This window comes from Onychomys torridus, chromosome 4 (genome assembly GCF_903995425.1).
Source record: "Onychomys torridus chromosome 4, mOncTor1.1, whole genome shotgun sequence".
Taxonomy (NCBI): domain Eukaryota; kingdom Metazoa; phylum Chordata; class Mammalia; order Rodentia; family Cricetidae; genus Onychomys; species Onychomys torridus.
The window spans coordinates 15,059,179-15,086,000 of record NC_050446.1 but is presented as its reverse complement, the minus strand read 5'-3'; the positions used below and the strand labels follow the sequence as shown (position 1 = coordinate 15,086,000).

The window sequence follows — 26,822 nt, the reverse complement described above, 5'->3', positions numbered from 1 at the left end:
TCAACTTGACCCAAGCTACCTGAAAGGAGGGAGCCTCATCTGAGAAAATGAATGCCTCCATGAGATCTGCCTGCAGGGCGTTTTCTCAATTAGTGATTAGTGGGGGAGGGCCCAGCCCATGTGGGTGTTGCCCTTCCTGGGCTGGAGGTCCTGGGTTCTATTTGAAAGCAGGCTGAGGAAGCAGCCAGTAGGCAGCACCCCTCCATGGCTTCTGCATCAGCTCCTGCCTCCAGGCTCCTGCCCTGCTTGAGTTCCTATCCCACTTCTTCACTGATAGACTACAGTGTGGAAGTGTAAGCCAAATCAACCCTTTCTACCCATCGTATTTGGTCATGGTGCTTCACTGCAGCAATAGGAATTCTAAGACAATATTCTAAAGAGGAATAAAGAAGAAAAAAATTACCAGGTAAATGCAAACCAAAAACACTGATAGCAACAATAAAAAGAACAGAACCATGGCATAACATCAGACAAGATCAAGGCCAGGCATCGTGCCTATAATCCCAGCACTTGGTAGGTAAGAAGCAGACACAGGAGGACCATCATGAGTTCAATGCCAGACTGGACTAGACAGTGAGTGCCAAGTCAGCATGAGCTACAGAGTAAGACCTTGTCAAGAAAAAGGAAGGAATGGAGGAGGGAAGGAGAGAGGGAGGGAGAGAGGGAGGGAGGGAGGGAGGGAGAAAGCCAAGTGTCCAGTGGAGTAAGGACAGACCCTCAGAAGAACTGAGGAAGGCATGGTGATCACAGCCTCACAAACAACCCGGGAATACAAGAGAAAAAGCATGCAGCCCAAACACCAACAGCGCCCCTCCAAAGTGACAGTCCTACAAGACAGAAAGCAAAGAAGTAGCAGTTTAATTAACAAGCTTGATAACTCTCAGCTACAGGACACATACTTTTTGTTTATGCTAATGAAATATTAAGATTAGTTACAAACCTTACTTTGAAAATTTATAAACTTAAGGAGATTTATAGGCCTCATTTCCCAATCATTATCTGGTATAATTATATCAAATTGAAGCTCATCCAGATATTGCCCCTACTTGTCAGTTAAGAAGCAAACTCCTAGACAACCTCTGGCTCAAAGAGGAAAATAAGCAATATGATATAGATGCCAACAAAAAGTGATACATTATAGCAAAGCTGTATAGAAAGGAAGACACACAATCCAAGCACCTTCATTATTAAGGAAGAAAGAAAAACTGAAACAAGTGATCTGTTTTTAGAAAATGAGAAAGGGGCTAGAGAGATGGCTCAGCAGTTACGATCACTTGCTGTTCTTGCAGAGGACTCAGGTTTGGTTCTCAGCACCCACGTGGTGATTCACAGTTACCTATAGGAACACACGGTTGCATATACATATATATGCAGGCAAAACATTCGTGCAAATAAAATAATTTTTTTTGTTTTGTTTTGTTTTTCTAAACGAGATAGGGTTTCTCTGTGTAGCTTTGTGCCTTTCCTGGAACTCGCTTTGGAGACCAGGCTGGACTAGAACTCACAAAGATCCGCCTGCCTCTGCCTCCCTAGTGCTGGGATTAAAGGCATGTACCACCACTGCCCAGCAAAATAAAATAATTTTTTAAAGAAAAAGAAATTAAGAAAATAGGACTGGAGAGAAAGCTCAGTGGTTAAGAGTGCTTAGTGTTCTTGCAGGAGTTCCAGGTTCTAACATTCATTAATATATACATGTTAATATGTGATACAATAATAATGATCATATGTCATCTGTATGATCCTAATTAGGAAAAAAAGAAACCAAAGGATACACTGGGGACCAACAGCAGCAAAGCTGTGCTGACAGAGTCTGTATCCTCCTCAGAGCCATGAGCAGCTTGCACACACTACACACATACACACACCTGGCTGGGCCTGTGCCTGGCCTCCAACAGACATCTCCAATACCCTGTGCTCTCAACAAACCAAACCTTTGTGCCCCCAACTCAGCCCACAGTCCCATCTCCTAACCAGAGCTCCTCATCCCTGCTTTCCTCAGACAAAACCCAGAGCTTCCTTGAAAGCTCCCCTGCTCTTAGACACACCTGACTGGACTGTCTTCAAATCGACCTGAAGTCCAAGCTTTTATCATCTCCTTTTCTACCACACAAAGCCAGGCCCAGCATCCAGGCTGTTTGATTTATACCCTGGCCTTCACACACTGGCTTCCCTGCTTGTACCTTTTCCCATTTCATTTTCTCTTCAGCATCCCAAGGAGACACAGCTCCCACTGCAGTGAAAGCCAGACAGCAGACTTTAGACCAAGGATGGCCACCTGGAATCCTTGCTGGGACCCAGCCTACCTTTAGCCTTCGGTGTTGCTCGTGAACGCTAGCTCCGTTCCTGCCTGGATACTTATTTCTAGAAGATTCTTTCCCATTCTTTCCCAGCTCCTTACTCAAGGGTATTTTGTCCTAGAGCCATAAATTCTAACACTACATCTCGACCCTTCCCGAATTTGTCTTCCTTCTAACACAGCTGCATCTGATGAGCCACACGTGATGATCATTGTCTCATCTGATGCTTTGCTGAAACAGACCCCCTAAAGATGAAGGGCCTTGATCATCTGTCCTACACCACAGCTCAAATGCCTCAAAGAACTCCTGTAGTATTTACTAAATATTTATTGAGTGAATAAACACACAAATGACTAAACATACAAGAGATTAAATTAATTAAGGGAATACAACATGCAACTCTACAGAAACAAAAAACTAGATTTCTTAATAAAGTACAAATTACAAAACTGGCCCAAGTACATTCCCACCCCCCTCGATTTTTCTAGGACCACACAGGTCTTCAGTTAATCTCACCAATAAACAATTATAGTGTTCTCTTTAGTATAATATTTTCAAGAATTCCTTTGAGGAATTCTAACAATTTATCTTGATCATATCTCCTCCTGTTCCTCCCCCAACTCCCCCCAGACCCACCCCCACTCCCCACCCCCTCCAAACTTCATATCCTTATTTACTTTTTTAAAAAATAATCCACCAAGTTCACTCTGTACTGCCGATACATTCGTGGGTGTGGGGCCATCCAGTGAAGTGTGGTCAACCAACCAACCAACCAGGAGCCACACAATTCTAATAGTCATTAAATGCGTATACACCACAGTTAAAAAAGGTTTTTCAAAAATTCTAATTCATTTTACAAAATCAGAATGTAGGTAAAATGATTCTCAAAGACAATTATGTAACTATAACAGTAATTTTTAAAATTAGATTTAGACCTCTAACACACATCGGCCTGTCACTTCGTTTCCGGTCACAGAAGGACCAAAACTACCAGCGCCAACAAAACGAGAATGACAGTCCCAGTCAAATGCCACTTTGTGCCCACCCAACTAGCCTCAAAACTGGGGGAATGACCGTGTACAACGGCCCAAGCCTTTAATCCCAGCACTTGGGAGGCAGAGGCAGGTCAGTCTCTGTGAGTTCAAGGCCAGCCTGGTCTACACAGTGACTTCCAGGACAGTGAGAGTTACAGAGATCCCATCTCAAACAAAACAAACAAAAAACCTGGAAAAAGTTTTAAAGGAACAGGCACTGAGGTGAAGGCAAATATCTTTTTGAGCTGCTAATGAAAGATACCAAAACTGAAATTCTCAAAAGTGTAGACACCTCTACCCTCAGTAGCCTACCCTGGGGAGCCCATCTGTAGAGACAAAGGCGCTGGTAAGAAAAGACAAATGGTCACAGGAATTTAGGGCAACATTTCTCATTATGAGGAAAAAAAAATAGAAAAAGTAAATGGCATGGCTGAGGGGACAGCCAGAAGAGGGAGAGAGGCGCAGACACCGACAAGCAGGAGGCAGGCTCCAACTGTGACCTTACTCTGGGACACTCAGACCGCAGAAGGCCTAGGCAGGCCAGATGGGTTTGCTGTGTGGCCTCGGCTGGGGTCTGTGCCTCTCCTACACAGCTGCAGGAGACCCAGGCTGCACCATCCAGGCAGAATGAAGCACAGTAAGGCTTCTGGTAGGGCAATGCCAGGTATTTTGGGCACTACGGGAACTAAAACGCCTAACTCTGCAGGAGAAATCAACCAGGCTCATTTCACTATGTAAGAGGGAGGGCACAGAGCCAGGGTGTTAGAGGCCCAGGCCAAGGAAAGGGAGGACCAGGGGAGAACCAGCAGAAACCCTCTGTGCCTTCCACCCTGGGTTCTGACTACAGGGTGTCGTGGAGCCAAAAGCTGTAGCACCCAGAGAAGGGCACTTCCCCTGAGGCACCGTAAAGGGAGGAACCCGGGCGGATGACAGAAGAAGCCCGTGTCTGCACTATATATGCATCCAGTCAGGGCTTCACAGCCTCAGAGAAGGACCTCCAGAGACTCACCAACAGCACAGAGGTCCACAAACCGGTCCTCCCCCTCCTCCGCATGGATCAGGTCATTTCGGCTCTTCTTGGTGGCAGCTCTCTTCAACACTGCTTTAAACAATGGGTAGTGGAGACCAGTGTGAGTTGCAGCATCAGGGAACCCACTCAGGGCATCTTTTAGCTGTGTGGCACTATCGTTCCTGAGAATGGTCCACTTTATCTGAGCTCCTGTCTTGACACTGAGGCAAAGCAATTCCCTGACCCTGGCCCTTAGGCCCTTCTCGCTCCTCCCGTGGAAAGGACATGGGACTTTGAGGGCCGCACTTCTTCCTCTTCCACCCAAAGCGAGGACACTAGGGAGGCCTGACCACCAAGAAGACAGATCTATCATCTGGGGCCGGGCCAGGGATGCAGAGGTGCGGGTACAGATTTGTTCAGAGTGGGGTGACCTGCAGAGGTGACAGCACTCCATGCTGTCTGGTCCCAACCTAAGCCTGCCTGTGGCTCAGGCTGTGCAGGCAACTACAGGCACCAACAGCAGTGGAGGCCCCCAACTCTGTCTACTAAGGGCTCTGGACAGTGCCTGGAGTCTTCTGGGGCCTTAGAGATAACTGCAACTCCAGTGACAGACAGCTCATCTCAAATCCTGCAGGTATGAAGCTTCTAGAAGCAACACTGTCCAGCATAGCTTCCATCAAAAGGTAATTTATGCATGTGTCAGAAGCCCAGGCTGCTCACATTCTATAGCTCCTGTGCTACTATGACAGATCTAAAGGGGCCTACCATGGCACAAGGCCCCAGGGAAACAGGTAACTGAGCTCCCACTGTGCAGGAGTGCCATTGAGACCACTTACCATCCAAAGGGGACTTCTCTTCAGCATTCTTGTCCTCCTCGGCCAACATGACTTCCTCTGTGAGGGGCAAAGCTCAGGTCAGGGCCTTTCTACCCCTCCCCCAAAAGGGACTCATTCCAGGAAAACCTGTAAAAGTAGTCTGGAAGCACCTGCCTGCCCTCTATACACATCCACATCAGCAGGCTGTGACTGCATGCCCTCTACCAACACCCAAACCATGCCCCAAGCAGAGGCCCAGTGACCTCACCATCCCATGTCCAACCTACAAATGGTCCTCCTAGACGGCAGCTGTAGCTGTGACTTCACCACTGACGGATCATTTGGAAGGACCTCAGGCAGGACAGGACAGCAGCCCCCACAGAAGGAAGCAGCCCACACAGCAGGGAGCAGCCCCCAGCCCCCACAGAGGGGAGCAGCCCTCACAGAAGGGAGCAGCTCACACCAATGGAGCAACCCACATGGAAGGGAGCTGCCAGCATGGATAGATCAGCCCACATGGAAGAGCAGCCCAGAGGTAGCAGTTTCCACAGAGGGCGTACACCACATGGAGGGAACAGCCCACGTGGAGAGGGATAGCCCTATGAAGGGAGTTTCCCAGATGGAGGAAAGAAGCCCATGCAGAGGGGAGCTACTTTACCTGGGACGGAGGAGGCAGGTCAGAGTTTAGGTTTACAGTGCCCAGAGCAAGGAGGACAGAAAAACAAAAGGCAAGAGCAGGGTGCTCAGAGGGTTTGTGACTGTCAGATAGCAATGCACTATGATCAGCCTTTTTCACCGCTCCGCCCCAGGGCCCAGGAGTCCGGGACGGCCGCAGGGTGGACAGTGGACAGAGCGGAAGTGCAGCTGCCCACTTTCACAGACTCACCCGCCTTGAAGATCCACTCCAAGTACCCGTTCAGTTCTCGCTCGATCTGCTGCTGCCTGCGGAGCTTCAGAAAGGCACGGCGGTTCTCTACTCGCTCCCGCTCCTTGGCGAACTCGCTATATTGTGTAGGAGAGAAAAGCAAGCAGCTCCAGCGGACACAGTCTGCAGGACAGTGTTGCTCTAGAAGCGTCATGCCTGGAGGCAGGCTCCTTCCAGCTCCCGCACCCTCACCTCACCCACCACATGCTCCGGCTCCAGCTCTGGGAATCCATACCCCTCACTACTGCTGAGCCACCAGCCCACTGTGCTCTACTGAGCCGGCTCTCATCCATCCTCTACCTGGCTCATTTCTAATCCTCTCTTTGGATGGCAGTTCAGATACCTCATCCTCAGGTGCCTTCTCAGCTTTAAACTTCCTCATCAGACTAATTCTACTCTGTCACTGTGGTGATCTGAATAAGAATGTCCCCCATAGGCTCATATATTTAAATGCTTCGTCATCAGGGAGTGGCACTATTTGAGAGAGATTGCGGGTGGACTTCGAGGCTTTAAAAGCCCCTCCCTGCCACGCCCAAAGAGTCCGTCTCAGTCAGTAGGAGTCTCAGTCTCTCTCTGTCTCTGTCTCTCTCTCCTCCCCTCCATCCCTCCCTCAGTCCCTCTGTCTCTCCCTCCCTCTCTGACTCTGTCTGTCTGTCTCTCTGACTCTGTCTGTCTCTCTGTCTCTCTGTCTCTGTCAGGATATAGAACTCTCAGCTCCTGCCTACATGTCGCCATGATTCCCCTGCCAGAATGATAACGGACTAAACCTCTAAAACTGTAAGCAAGCCCTAATTAAATGTCTTCTTTTATAACAGTTGTCTTGGTCATGGTGCTTCTTCACACCAACAGAACAGTGACTAAGACAGTCACCTAAACCTGGGAAGATATGCTAGTGACAGCCACACCTATTATAGGACACATGGAACCCAGAGGCCACTTCAGCTCCAGAGCATGCTGTCCTCTACATCTAGTCTTTATCCTGGCAGCTGTTCTGGGGGCCCACCAGGCTCTATTCCCATCCACCTTGGGAGCCATAGGCCTGGTCAGAAGTCTTCAGGGTGAGATGAATAGAGCCATCCAGGGATTCTGCTGCTGAAGTAGGGGCAGAGTCAGGTCAGGCCTGTCCTCTTTATCATCTTTGTGACATAAACTTCCTTGGACCATACAAGGGTGGGAGCTGTAAACAGGAGCCCAAGTGCAGAGGAGAAGGGTGCTGTGTGTGCTCACAGGCTCCAATCCAGAGGGCTCACCACAGCCTGTAGTTCTTACCCAGAGAGCACACCCAGCACTAGGTTGAGCATAAAGAAGGAGCCAATGATGATGAGAGGGATGAAGTACAACCAGTTCCAGGTGTTGCCAGCTGCATCATTTGTCTGGAAAAAAAAGGAGGAAATGAGACAAACAGCCATGGCCACATCAGTGGGCTTGGCCTCCAGGCTTCCTCAGAAAGGTCCAGGCAGGGAGTCCAGGCTTGGTCGGACCTGTTCTTGCCCCACAAAGCCTTCCCTGGGTGGAGGCTCCCAGAGACCAGGGAAACTGTGCATCTCCAGTCATTGCCAAGTGATACTAAAAAGCCAAGAGCCAGTCCAGATAGCCAACCGCTGCTCAGGATACACTGAGGACTACATGCCTGGCCTCTGTCTGATAGGATAGCTCCTTGATAGGATACTCATGGCCTCCCTGAGCAGCTCCAAGGATACTTCCTCCTAAATGGAACCCCATAAGCTCCACGGTTAGGGTTCATCCTGTCTAATCATGTCTTCAGCAGGTCCCCAATTCAGGTTACATGTGCCTCCACAATGCATTCTCCACAAGTCCCTAGAATATCTCTCTCGTCCTATGCCTAGCCCAAGATGGTGCAGCACCCAGGCATGATCTGAATAGCTGAAAACATAAAGGCCATCCCCTTTGCTTATAACAAAGCCCACTGAAGAGAAAGCTCCCCCGAACGCAGCTTAATTCCATGGCTATTTTACTGTATGAACTCGGTGGACTCGGCCAAAGAGTATAATGAATCTCCGTGTGTGTCAATTGCCAGAAGCAAACTGTGAGTGAAGTGGATGGTGAGGATGGACACCTCCCTTTAGACAGCAGGACCCCGGAGCTCTGTCCCAAGCTAGGCTGGTCACCAAGGCAACTGTCAGGATCTCTGCTCCCCAGCCTGGCAGATCTGCAGACTCTGTTCTTAAATAGCCCTAGATACCTAGACTGAGTGCAGCTTTAACTTCTGAGCCCTCAGCACTGACGATCACCAAAATACCTGTCTCCAATGCAGAACTAACACTCAGAACCACCCCCCCTTCTCAGTTTTTTAAGACAGTACCTCATGGCCATTCTCTAAATCCCTACTGTATCCTCTACCTATCCAAAACCAAGTGTCCACTGGTCACACCTTCCCAGACTCCTGGCTCGAGTGTACTTTCATCCTCTACTTCCCAAAGCTCATGAGGTACTCTTCCTTATCCTTGTTCCCTAGCAGATGGTTCACAAGACTCTGGGACAGGGTGAGGGAGGTAACAGGGCTATCTTCCTACAAGAAGATTGAGATTTTCTAGAGTTGGTTGTAGAATCATTAAGAAAAACCTTGGGAAATAGTAATTAAATGGGTCACCAGCACCTCCAGGGGCCTTATGTTGGACATCCTTCATGGCCCCACAGTTTCATAGATTTGGTCATTCAGGAGTGGCACTATTTGAGAAGATTAAGAGGTGTGGCCTTGTTGGAGGGAGTGGGCTTTGAGGGCTCAAAGTCCCACACCAAGCCCAGAGTCTGCTTCTCTGTCTATAGATCAAGATGTAGCTCTCAGCTACTGCTCCAGCACCTGCTGCTGCTGCCATGCTGATAATTGACTAAAGCTCTAAACTGTGAGCAGGTCCCCAGTTAAATTCTCCCCATAAGAGCTGCCTTGGTCATGGTGTGTCCTCACAGGAACAGAACACTGACTAAGTAAGTCATCCACCATATCCAGACTACCTCAAATTGCTGAGACAGGCTAGAATCCTAATGAGAATGAGGGGGAAAATGAAAAGGTTTATTTGTCTTATACTTCCACATAATTATCATCGAAAGAAGTCAATGCAGGAAGTCAAGGGAGGAACATTAAAAGCAGGAACGGAAGCAGCGGCCATAGAGGAGTGCTGCGCACTGGCTTGTTTAGTCTGCTAGCTTACACAATCCAAGACCACCTGCCCAGGGCTGGCATGACCCACAAACAGCGGGCCTCCCAAATCAATCACTAATTATGAAACTGTGCCATGGGCCTGCCTACAGACCGCTCTTACAGAGACATTTTCTCAATTGTGGCTCCCTCTTCTCAGAGGACTCTAGCTTGTGTCAAGCTGGCAGACCAACCAGGACAATGGACACAGTATACCCAAAACAACCATACAAAACACAAGCTCTGGAGGAGTCCCAGCATGCCATGGAGGAGCAGTCCTAATCCTACTCCATACCATCTTTACTTGGCCCTCAGACCTCACGGGCCCTTGACTCAATCTAGAAAATTCCAACAGGAATATACTAGTGGTTAACAGCAGACACAGGCCTAGGGCCTGGACAAAGTAATCAACTTCTCTAAAACCCGTTTTTAATCATTTGTACAAGTCAACAGGGGTGTGGCATGATATGTCACACCAGGTCTACTATGCACAGGCTCACAGCATCAGTTGCTGTCATCTCTGCATTAGCTCATCTGCTCTATCGAATAGCCCCCAGTCTCATCTTCATAAAAGAAGACTGCAGAAAGACCTACAGCCAGAGCAGGAGTTGACATGGACCACAGTATCTTGAAGAAACACCTGGATAAAGGGGCCTATATTGTACCCTAGAGTAGGAGAATGGGCTAAGGACTGGGAAAGAGTTCTCAGTCAGAAGTGTCCCTAAGAGAGACACATACCCCAGCCCCCTGCAGCACCATCCTGAGAGCTCCAGACCATACCACCAGGGCTAGGGCAAAGATATAACTCACATTATAGAGGATGTCAGTCCAGCCCTCCATGGTGATACACTGGAACACTGTCAAGATGGCAAACAGGATGTTGTCGAAGTTGGTGATGCCAAAGTTGGGTCCTGGCCAGTACTCCCGGCATTCAGTGTCACCCTCACACAGCCGAGCTGGGGCCTCCTTGCCACAGGGAAAGTCACCCACAGGCTCTGCATCTGTGAGGAGGAGCAAACGTGAATCTCTGCTCCCTAAGTCTCCACCATCACCCCACCCTTTATCATGCCTGCACTTGAACGGTCCTCTCACTAACTTTACACCCGCCTCCACTGCAGCCAATCATCTGCCCTCTCTGGAGCAACTTGCTCACCTCTCTCTCTCTCCCTCTCCCTCCTGAAACCTTCCCATTGCCATTCAAATGGGCTCAAGACCCCTTCATCTTGAAAGCAACTCAAGCAGACACCTATGTGCCAACTCTAACTTCTCTTCTTTCTCCCAGCCTGCGGAAGAGTGAGAGGGACTGATAAATGATGTCTCATAAATGATTACTAAGTTTATTTCTCCTTCTCCAATTGCTTGATTAAGCCTTCAAAAACACCATGATTTGCCCTCTAGCCTCCCTATTTCTCGTACAGGCTCAAGTTCTGAAGCACGGCCCTGAAACCACATGATTTCCTCATCTCAGTGTTCTTCCACTTTGCATTTTGCACTTACTGTCCCTGGAACTGGAGTGCTCTGGAAGGGTGACCAGGAGCTGTCCTTACTCTGCTCAGCAGCAGCCCTCTGCTAGCAGGAAGGCTGCCCTGGGAGCTCATGCAAAGCAGGCCCCAAGCTGTTCTATATCAAATACTTTTGTTTCCTTCATAGATGTTTTTATAGTGTTATTTTATTCACGTATCTATCTACTTCTTACTATTTATAAGGCTACTAGAATATAAGTTCTACTTTACTGGTCTGGAAGCTCAAAAGCCCCTGTGGCCCTGGACCAGGGTCTGTCTGGTGAGTAATACATCTGGGGTCCTCCCTTGAGCCCGAGCAGCACTGCACGACTCACCTGTGCTGTTGGGGAAGCAGGCTTTATGGAACTTGCCCATGTAGAACTCGAGCCCAATGATGGCAAACATGAGGATGGCAAAGAACAGCAGCAGCCCGATCTGCAGCAGTGGGACCATGGCCTTCATGATGGACTTGAGCACCACCTGCAAACCTGCAGTCAGAGGACAGAAGAGGCAGAGTGACAGGAGAGGAAGGACATGACAGGGGGTGCTTATGTAGGCAAGACAGGGAGTCCTCTATGGCCAAGTATGAGGTCTGAGGAAGAAGTGAGACCAACAGGATCTGGAAGTGAGGGAAGAAGACAGACAAGGGATTCGAAGAGCAGGAGTTTGGGATAGGGAATGGGCACAGGTGAGAGAGAGAAAGGAGAAGTCAGAGTCTGAAAAGGGCCGAAGAGGGGAGGGAGAGGGAGAGGGAGAGGGAGAGGGAGAGGGAGAGGGAGAGGGAGAGGGGAGGGAGAGGGAGAGGGAGAGGGAGAGGGGGAGGGAGAGGGAGAGGGAGAGGGAGAGGGAGAGGGGAGGGAGAGGGAGATGGGGGATAAGAAAGAATGAGAATGAAGTATGCAGAAGGAAAAGAAGCATCCTAGGGGAAGACCGGGGAATCTTGGGAATGAGGAGCAGGGGATCCTGGAAAAGTAAACACAGAGATTCCTAGCAGACCAATCTCCTCAGGAAAAGAAGGCAATTCTCCAAAACCAGAAAGCGTTTTGTCACTGGCCACAGGGCACAAGTGAGCTGGCCAGAGAAACTGCCAAGATAGATTATAACCCGCAATCCTTTACCCTTTCCTCTTGGCCTCAGCTCTTAGACATGGAGCTGAACCCTCGTCTATTCTGAGAAGAACAGGATGTCAACCACGGGTTTTCTCGTAGTGCTCTCAGGACAGCACAACACCAAGTCCCTGCCCACTCAGGCCCTTAGTAAGTGTGAAGCCAAATCTTTGCCAGGCCAAGGAAATAGTCACAAGAACAGCCTGTGTCCAACATGCTTACTAAGTCCCCCAGCCAATCTCTTGCCCATATCTGCCTCCTAGCCAACTCAGTACCAGGCCCCTCTGGCACTAAGACAAGGTTGCCCATTGTAGCCTTAGACATTTTCCTGTTCTACAACCTTGCCAGGTCTCTAATCTGTTTTTCAATCCCAGAAAATGAAGGTAAGAGGTAGAAACACAAGTCTGGAAAAACAGCAGGGCCACTGCGGTAGTCTGAATGTAATTGGCCCCCATAAGCTCATAGGGAGTGGCACTATTAGGAGGTGTGGCTTGTTGGAGCAGGTAAGGCCTTGTTGGAAGAAGTGTGTCACTGTGAGGCTTTGAGGTTTGCTATGCTCAAGATGCCACCCAGTGTCACAGTTCACTTCCTGTTGCCTTCTGATTGAGATGGAGCCAGTTCCATGTCTGCCTGCATGCCACCATACTCCTCACCATGATAATAATGGTCTGAACCTCTGAACTATAAACCACCACCTCAGTTAAATGTTTTCCATTTTAAGAGTCACTGTGGTCATGGTGTCTCTTCACAGCAACAGAAACCCTAACTGAGACAGCCACCTTCTGGGATTTTGTGAAAAATGAACTGAAGAGGGTTGTGTAGTGGTTTGACAGAAATGCTCCCCAGGGGCTCAGGTATCTGAATACCTAGTCCTCAGTTTGTGGCACTGTTTGATAAGGTTATGAACTTTAGGACATAAAGCCTTCCTGGAGGAATTACATCACTGAGGAGGGGGTGTGAGACTTTACAGCCTGGCTTCATTTCCAGTTTTTTCCCGATGCTTCCTAAGTGTCACTGGGATGTGACCTTCCGACTTCCTGCTCCTGCCCCTGCTGCCATGCCTCCCCCCACCACAAAGGACTCTCTCTCTGGAACCAAAAGTAAAAATAAACTCTTTGGTAAGTTGTTTTTGGTCATGGTGTTTTCTCACAGCAGGAAAAGGTAACTAATACAAGTCAAAAGTAAACATCTTGGGGGTAAGGATGTAGTTCAGTGGTAGAGTGTTTATGTGCTCAAGGTTCAATCCCCAACACCCACACACACACACAAGAGTGTTCAAAGGGCCCAATACTTAGGAGCCACAGCTTTGATGAGGGTGGAAGAGTTATATTGGGCCTGAATGTCTAGACTTACTTGGAATTCCAGACACCAGCTTCAGGGGTCTTAGCACACGCACAGCCCTCAGGGTCCGGAGGTCAAAGTCTGTTCCAGCTGTGGCGAGAATCCTGGCAAAAACAAGGGCAAGGGATATAAGAGTTTCTGCACTGAGTCTACAAAGAAACAACACTCATTTCACTACTTGGGTCCTGTCTCCCAAGAGCAGCACACGTTCTTTCCTGTGTCCCCTGCCATCCACCCACAAGCCAGGGCAAGTCATGGCCAAGCAAAGGGGGACAGAGCCGACTCCTGAAGGAATGCCGACAAGGAATTTATCTGTATGCTGTCCCTCTAGTTCACAGAGGGACATCATCTGAGTGGGCACGCAACCATTGGCCTGGGGGTGAATCTTACTCCAATTGAGTCCATGCCTAAACCACATTCCCAAATCAACCCTAACCGCACTTCCTGCTGCTTCATAAAAGATGACAGCGTGTAGCAGCAGAGGTAGACTAGACCCTGAAGGATGCCTGAGCCACACCTCCCATCACCCTTCTTCATGTTATTCTAGGAGAATAGAGAATGGAAGGTAGATTCAGGACTCGGAAAAACATCATCATGGGGTGATGTCATCAAGAAGGCTGGAACCATTAGCCAAACAAATTCTTCCATTAGTTGCCTTTGTCATGGTATTTTATCACAGCAACAAGCAGTAAATAATACATGTCAGTTCCTTTCTTCCTGCTGCCTGGCTCCCATGGGTCAATAGTGAAAAGTTTGGGAAAAACTGTCATTCTTACTAGAGTTAGAAGCCATGAACTAGTGAGACTCCTACCTTGAAGGCAGAGGTTTAATTAACTGACATACAAACCCATAACACACTGTCAAGTCACTGCTGTGCCAGTGACTGCACAGAAGACTCCCACAGCCCTCACAGACCCTCAACACAGAGTTCATATGGCATTACTGCCAGAGAGGTGCTCCACCCACTATAAATTCCACTTCACCCAGTGACCCACGCTAAGACAGCTCCATAGCAGCTTGAAACTTGGCTACTACTTGAGTTCTCTGGCCCCAGGAGAGTTGCCATGGTGATCTTCATTTCTAAGGCTCTACCTTCACACTGCCATGAACACAGAAATGGCTGCAACACCAAGATCCAAGAGCCGCTCAGAGCACTGACTCAGAAGAAAGACTGAAACTTGGCATTTAAACTAATATAGCCCCTATCTCACAGATACAGGTCAATTTTCACAGAAAGGAAGCGTGCACAGTCAGTAGCCCAGAACACCCACATATATTGCACCTGGCCTGACAAATAGTCAGGCTGTAGCCTTGTTCCTCCCTCTGAAGAAAGCCACACACAGCTATGTGACCCTACACATAGCCAAGCCTAGTCCTACAGCCAGATAGATGGTAACGCTACCACACTTGCCTGCTGTAGTCAGCCAGCCAGAAGCAATCAATCGCACACACCCATGCCCAGCTCAACAACCAACCAGAAAATGGCCCTGCCCTCACTAAGCCAACACAAAGACACTGGTTTGCAGTACTTTAAGGCGCCCATGCCCAGCCCAGCAGTCAACCAGGAATCAAACAGAATACTTGGTGCTGATGAAGTTAATGAATGAAATAAGAATAGTTGGTGATGGCTACACAAGCTAGATTAAGTAGAAGTTAAGTTTTCTGACCTTGGAGATGGGCATTTTTAGCTAACTCAACCAGATGAAAAGAATGAAAACAGTGACCAAAGCTTATGGGGCCTGGGCCTACAAGACATGACTAAACAAACAAAAACTTGCATATGAGTAAGACTGAGAAAGGCACAGAAAGCTCATTTAACAAAACAATATCTGAAAAGTGTTCAACTTGGGAGAGATATGGACATCTGGGTTCATGAAACCATTGGCCTAAGGAGACTTAATCCAAAATGACTCTCTCCAAGACACATTAGAACGTGATGGTCAAAGGTTAAAGGCCAAGACTGAATTCTAAAATCAGAGGGGAAAAAGTCACATCTAAAGGACTCCTGTTACAGTAGATTCTCAGGACAAATCTCGCAGGCAGAGAGATAACAGGATAACATTCAGAGTGCTGAAATGGAATGTGGGCCACAAATACCACACCCAGCAAAGCCTGCCCTCAGAGGTGGAGAACTAAGGTCTGTCTCAAATAAGCAAACACGGAAGGAAATCATCACTCCCAGAGCAGCCCTATGATATAGGAGTAAGGAAATCCTTTATCTAGAAGTGAAAACAGCCACCATGAAGCACACGAAAATGAAGAACTCACTGGTAGAGAAGATATACAAATGAGAAAGGAAAGAAAGCCATATTGCTATAGAAACCACCAAACTATAAGGGATAGTGAAAAAAAAGGAAAAATAAAATATATACATGAACAGCCAAAAAGTAATTAATATGACAGGAGTCACTTGTTACCTATGAATAATAATCTTTAATTTAAGTAAATCCCTATTGGCTAAATGAATTTAAATAGAAGCCCCAACTATCTGCTGACTACAAGGAACTCACTTCATAAGAAAAGACACACACCAGGTGGTGGTGGGACACGCCTTTAATCCCAGCACTCAGGCAGAGGCAGGCAAATCCCTGAGTTCGAGGCCAGCCTGGTCTTCAAAGTGAGTTCTAGGACAGCCAGGACTGTTACATCGAGGAACCCTGTCTCAAAAAAAAAGAAAAGAAAAAAAAAGAAAGGAAGGGAAGAAAGAAAGAAAGACAAGACACACATTGCCTTCAAGTAACTTCACAAACTGGAAAAAGAAAGACAAAGAAGGTAACTGTATAGTGATGGAAAGACAAATTAGCAACAGAACACAACAACTGTAAATATATATGAAACACCAGCAAATACTAGACCTACAAGGAAGCCAGGTTCCTGCAACAGTAACTGAAAGTCTCAAAACCCGCTTTTACCAACGGCAGATGACCTACACTGAAAATCAACAAAGAACATTAACCAAATGAAGTCTAGACCAAAAGGACAGAACACAATTCTTCTCACTGCATGAACACCCGCCAGGAGAACCGTACTTTATATGGGATAGAGAAGAGTAGTCCAAGAGGTGAAGTTAGCGCAGGATAAGCTGCTGGTTCAGAGAATGTCCTGAAACAACCACCAGACTTTCCATTTGGAACGAGCTTATTAAATATGCAGCAAGCAAGAGTCCAAAACAAGTAGCAAGTGGCAGACAGGTCAGGTCATCCAACTGGATACACTTAACACCCTGCAGAAATGGACCAGGAAGCCTACTAACACCGCTGGAGTGTTCACCCTAGTTAGTGTTCTGGGCAGAGGTCTCTCCACAGATGGGTTTCCAGCTTCCCATTCCCACCTTAGCTGTATTTTTGTAGCATGGGTTAAACAACATAACCTCTGCTGGAAATGGTTTATCTCCTAGCTGTTCTCAAAGACACAATGTTTTTGTCCCCTTAGGCTGTTTGCTGGTCTCCTTGTCCCTTGCCATCATGTCAGGGGACCAGCCTGTCCCAGGACAAAGGGTCTTGGGAGACACTGGAGAATATCTGGGGGAGAAGAGATGGCTCAGTTGTTAAAACACAGTTGCTCTTATAGAGGACACAGGTTTGGGTCCTAGCATCTATATGGTGACCCACTATCATATGCAACTCCAGTTGGAGGGGATCCAACACCCTCTTCTGGCCTCTTTGGGAACTAGGCACACACATGATACACATATATTCATGAAAAGCACTCATATACATAAAATAAATAAATCTTTTTTAAAAAGAAAGGAAAGAATGAAGAGCTGAAGAACACTGGCCACCCTTGCAGAGGGCCTGGGTTTGATTCCCAGCACCCACGTCACACTACAGTCCCTAACTCTAGTTCCAAGGGATCTATCTAATGCCATAATCTGACTCCATAGGCACTGCATGCATTTGGTTCATAGACATACAAGCAAGCAAAATATCCATATACATAAATTTTTTAAAACTGGTATTAAAACACTGAAGTATGTCAAAGAGCACAAAAATCACAAATTACAAAGTAATAATTGAAAAGTCTTACTACAATACCACAAAGAATACTATGAAGGAAAGGAAAGCAATATTTATGGCTTGGCCTTAGGATACAGGCCTACAATCTCAGCTACTTGGGTAGCTGAGGCATGAAGACCAGATGTTCTGGGGTATCCTCAGCTACAGGCTGAGTTCAAGGTCAGCATGCCTAAATTAGTGAGACGCTGTCACAAAATTAAAAGTGAAAAGAAGCCTGGGATGCCTTGTTACCAGGTAGGGTATTGCCTAGCTTGTGAAAGACCTGGGTTCAGTCACCACTACTACAAAAGAAAAAAGAAAAGAAAGGAAGGGAAAAGTACTTCCAGTGCAATTAGAAGAAGCCAAACGACACCCAGGGAAGTAAGTTCCTAAAAATTCACATGAAAATTGCAAAATGCTTATCAGAAAAATCAAATGTCACAAGAAGAAAAAAAAAGCCATTCAGAGCCATTGGCAGCCAGGGAAATTCACACCCCAAGCTGAGCAGGCTATGTTAAGCCTGGTGCTGTTTCTCCCAACAGCTCTGCTGAAAAGAAAAGAAAAAAAATTGCAGAATCATGTCAGAGAGTGCCCGGCTAATCCCAGCAAATGTTAAAATGAGCAGCCTGTGACTCAGGAAGCCACTGCTAACTATATAGACAATATATTCAGGCATGCTCGTGTAGTTCTTATAAAAGTCAAGATCAGAAATAGCCTACTGCTTTTCACAAAGAAAGGGGGAGAAATAATCATGGAATATGCATATACTGGGCACATTATACTACAGTTAAAAATGGATGAGTATGCGAAATTAAATAGGCCTACATACATTAATACATAAAATGTTTAAAACAGGGCTGGGACTGTAGCTCAGTTTGTAGAGTGCTTACGTAGTACGCGTGAAGCCCTGAATTTGATCAGTGCCCAAATACCATACGCAGTCCTGTGTAATAGCTCACAGACAATTGTCACTACAGGCTCTGAGACCCCAGGGTCTAACCTAAGCAAGAGCCCCTGTCCTAGCCCACTATGCTAGCCATCAAGTGTTATGCTAAAACCCACAAATGGTGCCAGAGGTGCCAGAATCTTCAACTTCATCTGTTGTTCAGGGGCAGGTTCCTTAGTGGATTTAGCATTCTAAGCTCCAGAAAGACTTGGAAGTAAACATGGTTCTAGTCTTGGTTGTCAACTTGACTACATCTGGGATTAACTAAAATCGAAGTCGCTAGGCACACCTGTTAGGCATTTTTTTTTTTCCTTAATTGTGTCATTTGAAGTGGGAAAGCCCACTTCTAACCCAGATCTTTTCAGATGGGAAGGTCCACCTTTAATCTGGACCCCGACTTCTGCTGGCAGCCTATATACAGGGATGCAGAAGAAGAAACCTGCTCTCTTTGCCTGCCTGCTTTCGTGTTGGCCCTGGCTCTCGCTCTCAGTGTCAAGTCTGCACCTTCACTGGCATTGGAGCCTACCTCTTCGGGATTCAGGCATCTACTGAAGACCAGCTGAGACATTCAGCCTCACAGACTGAACAACTACTGGATTCTTAGGCTTGCTGTTGGTCGACAGCCATTTCTGGACTAGTTGGACAACAGTCTAGTAACTCCCCCTTCTCCATATAGATTCATTGCACCAGTTCTGGGCCTCCAAAGCAGTGGTTCTCAGTCTGTGGGGGAGTCATATGCCAGATGTTTACATTATGATTCATATCAGTAGCAAAATTACAGTTATGAAGTAGCAATGAAATAATTTTATGATTGGGAGTCAGCACAACATGCATTAAAATGTATTAAAGGGTCACAGCATCAGGAAGTTAGAGAACCCTGAATAACACAAAAATGTTTATGAAAACTCAAACCTTCTGTGGTAATATTTTTTAATTATGACTAAGAGAATTTATCAGAACATAAGCAACTACACTGTGAGTCTAATTCAAAAGATATGAGGGCCAGTGAGCTGGCTCAGCTGGTAAAGGCACTGCCAAGCCCAACAGTCAGAGAGCTGAGCTGGACATTCAAGGACTTGGTGAAATAAAAGACCTGACTCTTTCTCACAGGTTGTCCTCTGACATCTACACACTCACACACACACACACACACACACACACACACACACACACACACACAGAGAGACAGAGACAGAGACGAGAGAGAGACAGAGACAGACAGACAGAGACAAGACAAATAAAGGACTCTGAACTGCCCCTCCTGCCAGATGCCAGCACTAGTATCACCGTCATACTCCTTGTAATAAGCATTTTACAGTAATTACTTTTGTTTTTATTTGGTATCTTAATTATTTAAAAAAAAATTGCTATCCTTCTTGTGGCCAGGATTCTTTTTCGGTCTCCCAAGCATGCCATGGCTGTTGCTATCTTAAAATCAGGGGGCAGCTGGAACTGCCCACAGAAGAGTCTGATACACTGGAATCTATAAACATTCCTTACAAGGCACAGGAGGCCCATCCCCTCTCTAAGCACAGATGAGCAGTTAACAAATCGTTGACGGCGTAGGAAACTTCTTCAGGGGTGCAGTGGCCTTTAAGTTACCCATGCTCCTGTAAGTAAACCCAGTTAAAATCACTGCTTTGCCAAGCTACATTTGGGCAGAATCATCCCTTTGGTCTATTGCTGCCCTCTCCATCTGAAATGAAGAGAAACAGACTATCCTTTAAAGTCACAGATAAATCCCCCACCCAAACAAAATAAAAACAAACAAAAAAACAACTTCAAGGTAACTGTCTAAACATTTATATTAACAATGATAAAGAAGAAAGTTCAATGCCAGAAATGGTGGCACATACCTTTAATCTCAGGACTTGGCAGGCAGAGGCAAGCAAGCTCTGTTGAGTTCAAGGCCAGCCTGGTCTAACACACATTCTACAGTCAACAAGTATTTCTTGAGTGCTTTGTACATCCTAAGTTCTCGGCTTTACAAACCCCTGGAACAGCCTGGCAGATGCTCAGAGCCAGCTGCCCTTCACCTCCCTTCTTCACTCACCTGTCATGAGGGTTAGCATGAATCCTGGGAAGGAATACAAGTTCCATGGATTCTAGTGGAAGGGCCCAGAAACTTCTAAACCTAATGGCAAAGGACCCATAGTAAATTTATAAAAGTGAGCACAATTCAGTGATGTGTGGATAATGGAAGCTAAACAGTAATGGCGTACAGACTCATAAAGAATGAGTTAACAAAAGCTTAGAAAACAGAATGCTGAGTGGCAGCAAAGTAGACATGAAAATAAAGATATAACCGAACTGGTGGGAACATAAACTGGCACAGCCCATTTGGAAACAACCTGGCAAAACATTGGTGTTGTAACAGTCACATACTTGTTTACGCATTCTGGGAACCTGCCCCATCAAAACAATGCAGAGTTAAGAAGTGCTGCCAAGGCTGGGCATTGCAGGCCTACAATCCATGACCCCAACTCAGAGCTCTCGGTGTTCAGCAGAGAGCACTTCATACAAGAAGAGAACATAGAGTGGTCACTGTGGACAACAGCAATATGTGGACGTCTCCATGGGACACAATGTTAAAGGCTGACACATGTACAGAACAGATAGGCCTCCCACATCCTAAAAGAAAGCCATCACACGCAAAGGTCACATCCTGTGATCTTTCACAGATGTGACAAAAACAAACACGCATTTGTCAGCAGTGGCACCAAGTGGAGTGGTGGGCACAGAGCTTCTTTAGGGAGTGACGTAAATGTCCTAAAATTAGACCAAGGTGTACAACTCCATGAGCATCTCACACAAAGTGCCAGTGATTGCATGCTACAAAAGATGAAGGTGACAATGTCTGTCTCAATAAGCCTCAATTAAAAAAACAAAGGTCAAGTGCAAACTTTTACCTCACTTATAAAAACCTCAGAGCATACTCCCACACAGCTTGCAACTGTGGGCATTTCATTCCATACCCTGCACACACTGCTACAGCCAGACACAGAAGCATGCCAAGGACATGGAAACACAGCCAACATGACCCAGACAGGTGGACACAACCCAGGCAAGGGGTACACTCATGGACATAGGGACACATGGCACTGACATGTGGACACACAAAGAGACATGTGGACACATGGATAGCTACAATAGCATTCCCCTGGTGAACTATAGTGCCTACAGAGGGAAGCCCTCCCAGGAACAGAGAGGCATGGAGAAGGGATAGGCCCTTATAACTATAACCCTGAGACAACCCTGAAACTAACCCCATATTCCTCAAACCTGGAGTCCCAGCTGGGTGTTCAAAGCCATTTACCCACAAGTCATGAGCTGGCAAAGATGACTGAGTAAATATCTGTCTGGAGCAACATCTGAGCCCTCACAGCTAGCTGCTCCCATGATCTGCAGGTCTCATCCTTTGAGTCCAGCCATGCCAGGTGGAACACCAGAGGTGACTGAAAACTGGTGTCCTCAGGCCCCATGCACCTGGGGCTACCTTGGCCTGGCCCGGCCTGCATATTCTCTCTGCTTCTTTCTGCCCCATCCACCGGGGCTGGCTCCTCAGAGCACCAGTACCAAGCATGGGGGTGGCCACAAAGCTCATGGCACCCAGCAGTCCCAAGGCTATGTGTGCATACTTTGGGAGCTATTTGGGGACAGCCATCAAAACCATGATGGCAGCACCAAGTCTGCACACAATCTCTGCCCAGCAGGCACATACAGGCTTACTGAGCCCAGACTGCCTCTTGGGCAAGGGCAACTGTCTTCCGCTTTGCCAGTCTTGTGGCCGAGGATCCTCTGAGCAGAGCTGGCAGCCCTACCTTGGAGTTCCCATTACATAAAGTCCCAGGAAGGGAACAACACAGAATGACCGTTGGTGTCTCCAGCCACCAGAACAAGACAGCAAGACAATGCCATCCCAGCATCACTACAGGAAACCCTCTAACACTTAGAAACATTTGGGCAATTTAAAAGAAAAGCCTAGAGGAAAAGGAAGCCCGTCTCTAATGGGCTGCCACTCTAGTGATGGAAATTTGAGACGAGCCTCTGTCCTGCTAAGGGCTGAGATGGGAGGTATCTCTTCATCTACTAGACCAGGCAGCTAGGGATACCTCCACTCTCGACTGACTGACACTCCAGCTCAGCAAGTCATGCCTGGAGGAACTTAAAGTTATAGGCTCCTGCGGCTAAGAGCTAGAGGTCTAAGTGACAGCAATCTGAGTGACAGACACTTGGCGTGTCTGCTTGCCCAGCCTATCTGTATATCCTTTATCCCTGACACAGAGGTCATAGACAAGTGTCGTGTCTGTAGTGAGACTCCCCTGAAACACTCTGCAGATGTGCCCACCTGCATTGGCACCTAGTGGCCGGATCAGATACCAGTGTCCTTGTGACCTGCTACATCTGGGTCCCACAGCTCAGGATGCTCTGCTTGGAAAAGGTTTGCATTGCACACCCTGGCTCTGGCCTATCCAGGGCAAAGGAAGAGCCTCTAGGCCAGGGCAGGCCCAGGGAGGCAGCCTGCTACACAGCAGACAGAGCAGCAGAGACATCATCTCCTAGGAACTGCTTTGTCACTGACTTTCCAGGTGCTGGTGTCACCCAAGAAGCTGCTGCTGGTTTCCATGGAGATAGACTTTCTGAGTCTCATCCAAAGCCGCTCTGGCTTTATCCCCGCCTCCAAGTCCCATCCCCACTCCTAGCGGACAAGAAGAGCAGACCCAGGGCTCCCTGCCTCTCAGCAGTACAAGCCCCTGCTCCACTCTAAACCCAGGAGATCTCAGGTAGGATGCACAAGGGCTTGGCCTGTCATGCAGAGACCCTGCAAACACACTCGACAGCAGGCAACTGTGGGCTGCCCACTGCATGCCAGGCTCCTTCACGACACCCTGCTAGGGCCACTTGCAGAAGACCCGGGCACAGAGCACAGGGTACAGCACCGACACAGGAAAGGCAGCTGGGAACAGAACCAACCTCAGGAAAGACCTCGAATCACAACCACGAAATCCCAACGCCTCATTCCTCCCATAGTGACACGTGCAGAGGGATGTCACAGTCCCTTCAGGAAAGGCTCTGGCTGTGTGCCATCATCCTCTCAGTCATCCCTAAGGAAGCACTACAGACAGACAGACAGACAATACATTATCCAGTGACTTCCAGGCCTCAAACTTCCTCTTCAAGGCAGGGAAGGCAATCTGACAGGCTGCCCTGCCCTTCACAAGCATCCTCAGGCCTTTGTCACTCACCTCTACTGGGAGGAAGGGACCTAGGAAGACATTTAGTCCTTGGGCTGGCTAGAGAGCTCTAGATCGCTCAGAAGAGGCCTAGGGATGATCAAGTACAGGAGGGCTCTGGCCAGCAAAGCTCAGTGAGTGACGAGGACGTCCACAAGACCAGGAAATGCTTCAGGTGGCACCATCTGTCTTTCTTTTGAATGGTGTTTGGTTGCTGTTATTGTTGTTTTGAGACAGGCTTTGAATTCAAAGAGTAGCTTAGGGTGACCATGAACTTTGATCCTCCAGCCTCTCCCACCACCCCATACACACCTTGGGTGCTGGAACCACATGTATACACTACCACACCCAGTATGTGCAGTGCTAGAGACTGAAGTCATGGCTCCAGGCGTGACAGGCAAGTGCCCTTCCCTGAGCTGTGCACCAGCCCTTCCAGCAATTTTTACTCTTCATGCATCTCTAGGAACTAAGAAGCTAGAATCAGCTTCATTCTGGTGCTGAACCTTCTGTATCTGTGATCCGGGGCCCAACACCTCTGAGTTCTAGCTAGCAGAATAGTTTTACCTCCTTCCTCAACAAGGAGCCCTCAGCACTCAACCTCTACACCTTTAGTGTTATGTTCAAAAGGGCCCAGCTAGAGCAGGAGGTCTAAGTAAGATCCAGAGACCAGAATATAACATGGGAATGTCCATATTTTCATGTAAAAACAACTCAGAAAACACCACAAAGGGCCTGAGAGAAGGCTCAGTGGGGAAAGCACCTGCTGCCCAGCTGAGCAAACTGAGTTCAACACCTGGAACTCACAAGGCGTAAAGGGGGAACTGAATCTTGCAGGTTGTCCTCTGATCTCCCAAAAGTGTGCAGTGTCATGTGTGTGCAACACATTCTCTCTCTCTCTCTCTCTCTCTCTCTCTCTCTCTCTCTCTCTCACACACACACACACACACACACACACACACACACACACACACACCCCTCAAGTGAAAAGCTAAGTGGATGAGCTCAACACCAGACTGACAGGGACGGAGGACAGAACCAATGACCTGTTATGACAGAATGATGGACGTTATCCACTGTGAACAGACAGAACACAGACATAAGGAAAAACACAAGTACAAACAACAATAGAGGCTTGCACCTCTAAAACTATGACATTAATGCCATCACAGTTCCAGAAGGGAAAGAGAAAGGCTGGAGGAGCCAAAGTTATGTTTCAAGTTTTAATTATTGTGCCTAAGAGATCCATGAAATAAAAATATTTCTGATCTACAAGCCCCTTGCCCAAGGACAGATAGTTCCTGAAATGCTGTAGGCTATTGTTTGTGAGAAGTAACAAGCAAAGTGTTTTTTATTCCCCTAAACAGGTTTGTTTGACCCATCTGCACCAGATGTGCTTGATCACATATGGGCGGGAAGTACATAGGCAAGAGGATATGTGCTTGGCCCTGATTGGATGTGGACGGGAGGTATGTAGGAAGGAAATACAACAGGATGTGTGCTTGGCCCTGATTGGACCTGCTGAAAAATAAGTGGCCCTATGGTGTGGCATTTTTAAGCCTCTGCAAACCATTTTCTGGGAATTCTGTAGTGGTCCTGGCCAGAGCCCATCATCCTGGCCAGTATTTAACATTTTCCTCAAATTTGGCTCAAAAATTGTAGAACTGTCTTTCTCTTGTGATTTTCAGATTTAACAGACTGAAACAGTACTCAAAAATATAGTCTTAAAAATATGAACAAACTCTGAACAGGACCAACTCATAGGTACTCCAAACAAAACACAACACAGTAACCCACCGAAAACTTAAAAAAAAAAAAAAAAAAAGTCTTAAAAGCAGACAGAAAAACACATCTTGATGATCATGGAAAGCAATTCATTAATTAATGTCACATCACAAACCACACAGGACAGAAGGAAATGGCACATTTTAGAGGCTAGAAGAAAAGAACTGTCAACTGCAAAAATATCCTTCAAGAATGAAGGGGAAATCAGGACATCCTCAAATGAGTGAAGAGTAAATATAATCTCCTCTCCTTCTGAGTTCTGTGAAATATATTTGATGGTTGAATCAAAGTCAACTTATTTAGACTTACTAACTTACTTCTAAATATATACAGAAGAAATACTTAAGGCAATTATAAGCAGAGTATAGTAATGGCAGATTAGTAAAATATCCTCAGGAGACTGGGGCAAGTTTTTCATCCACAACACACCACTTACACAGCTGCATTCTCAGCTGTCTGTAACTCCTGGGGATCCAATGACCCCTTCTGGCCTCCTTGGGAACCTGCAAACATGTGGCATATACACATACAGACATACACATGCACATAAATAAAAATCAATCTAAAAGTAATTAATTAAAATCATTGTATATATAATGACATAGGTAGGTTGAACATAAAAGGATTGAAAAGGGGGTTGGGGATTTAGCTCAGTGGTAGAGCGCTTGCCTAGCAAGCACAAGGCCCTGGGTTCGGTCCTCAGCTCTGGCAAGAAAAAAAAAAAAAAAGGATTGAAAAAGAACTATTATGTAAATACTACCCAAAGAAAAGCAGATATAAAAAAAAGAACTACATTTATATCAGGAAGGGAGAGGGAAGCAGACTTCAGAACAAAAATATTGCCAATATGTACCAAGACTATACGATGATTCCAAACATAAAGGTCCTTGCTGTTAAGTCTCAAACCCTGGGACAAATGGCTGAGGTGCCTATTTAGTATATCAAAACAGACCTGGCTGCCAAGTTCTCCATCATCCCTCAGTCCCTACCTGTACCTCCTAACTCTCCAGCTACCCTTCCCCCACAGGCTCCTCCCTATAATCCAGCCATTTTGGTTACCTGTCTCTTTTTTACCTTTTGCCCTCTTGGCCTCTGTACCTGGTTCCCCTCTCTCCCTTCTCCCCTCCCCTCCTTCCTCTCCTCACATGGCTCAGGGTCATATCTGCTCTGGACTCTTCCAGATGTTCCTGCCTCTGGCTATGTCTCCCTTTTATCTACAATAAACATTCTCCTCCACCATAACTAGGAACAGTCATAGCCTTCCTTTTTTTTTTTTTTTTTTTTTCATTTACTTGCCGTTTGTGCTACTATACACAATTTCTTGGGTATAATGAAATATCAAAGACCAACAATTACAAACTTGGAGGTTTATATTTCTAATGGTTCTGGGGGTTAGAAAGTCCAAGATGGAGTAACAGCAGATTGGATGTCTGGTGAAGGACCAGTTTCTGCTTTCAAGACAGCACCTTGTTGCTGCATCTCTACAGAGCCAAAATAATGGAAAGGCCTTTTATGGGGCACTAATCCCACCCACGAAGGGGGAGTCCTCACATTGTAATTGCCGTTGAAAGGTCCACCTCTTGATACTGTTGCATAAGAGATTAAGATTCAACGTGAGTTTTGAGTGAGTACAAACATCTAAAGTTCCCAGTGGTTCTCAACCTTCCTAATGTGCTGAC

The 26,822-nt window shown here is 46.9% G+C and overlaps 1 protein-coding gene across 14 annotated transcripts in view; it reads right to left on the bottom strand.

Moving 5' to 3' along the window:
* Cacna1b (calcium voltage-gated channel subunit alpha1 B) overlaps positions 1 to 26,822 on the bottom strand; it is a 154,264-nt gene that overhangs the window by 106,322 nt on the left and 21,120 nt on the right. For 10 of the 14 annotated variants that reach the window (XM_036184139.1, XM_036184125.1, XM_036184128.1 and 7 more), the window contains exons 4-10: positions 13,199 to 13,290; positions 11,075 to 11,227; positions 10,048 to 10,238; positions 7,350 to 7,453; positions 6,042 to 6,157; positions 5,177 to 5,233; positions 4,341 to 4,433 (exon numbers count right to left, since the gene is read on the bottom strand). In XM_036184139.1, coding sequence (XP_036040032.1) covers positions 4,341 to 4,433; positions 5,177 to 5,233; positions 6,042 to 6,157; positions 7,350 to 7,453; positions 10,048 to 10,238; positions 11,075 to 11,227; positions 13,199 to 13,290 — 806 coding nt within the window. The remainder of the gene's footprint in view (positions 1 to 4,340; positions 4,434 to 5,176; positions 5,234 to 6,041; positions 6,158 to 7,349; positions 7,454 to 10,047; positions 10,239 to 11,074; positions 11,228 to 13,198; positions 13,291 to 26,822) is intronic. The other 4 variants (XM_036184127.1, XM_036184135.1, XM_036184136.1 and 1 more) reach the window with 1 other exon arrangement.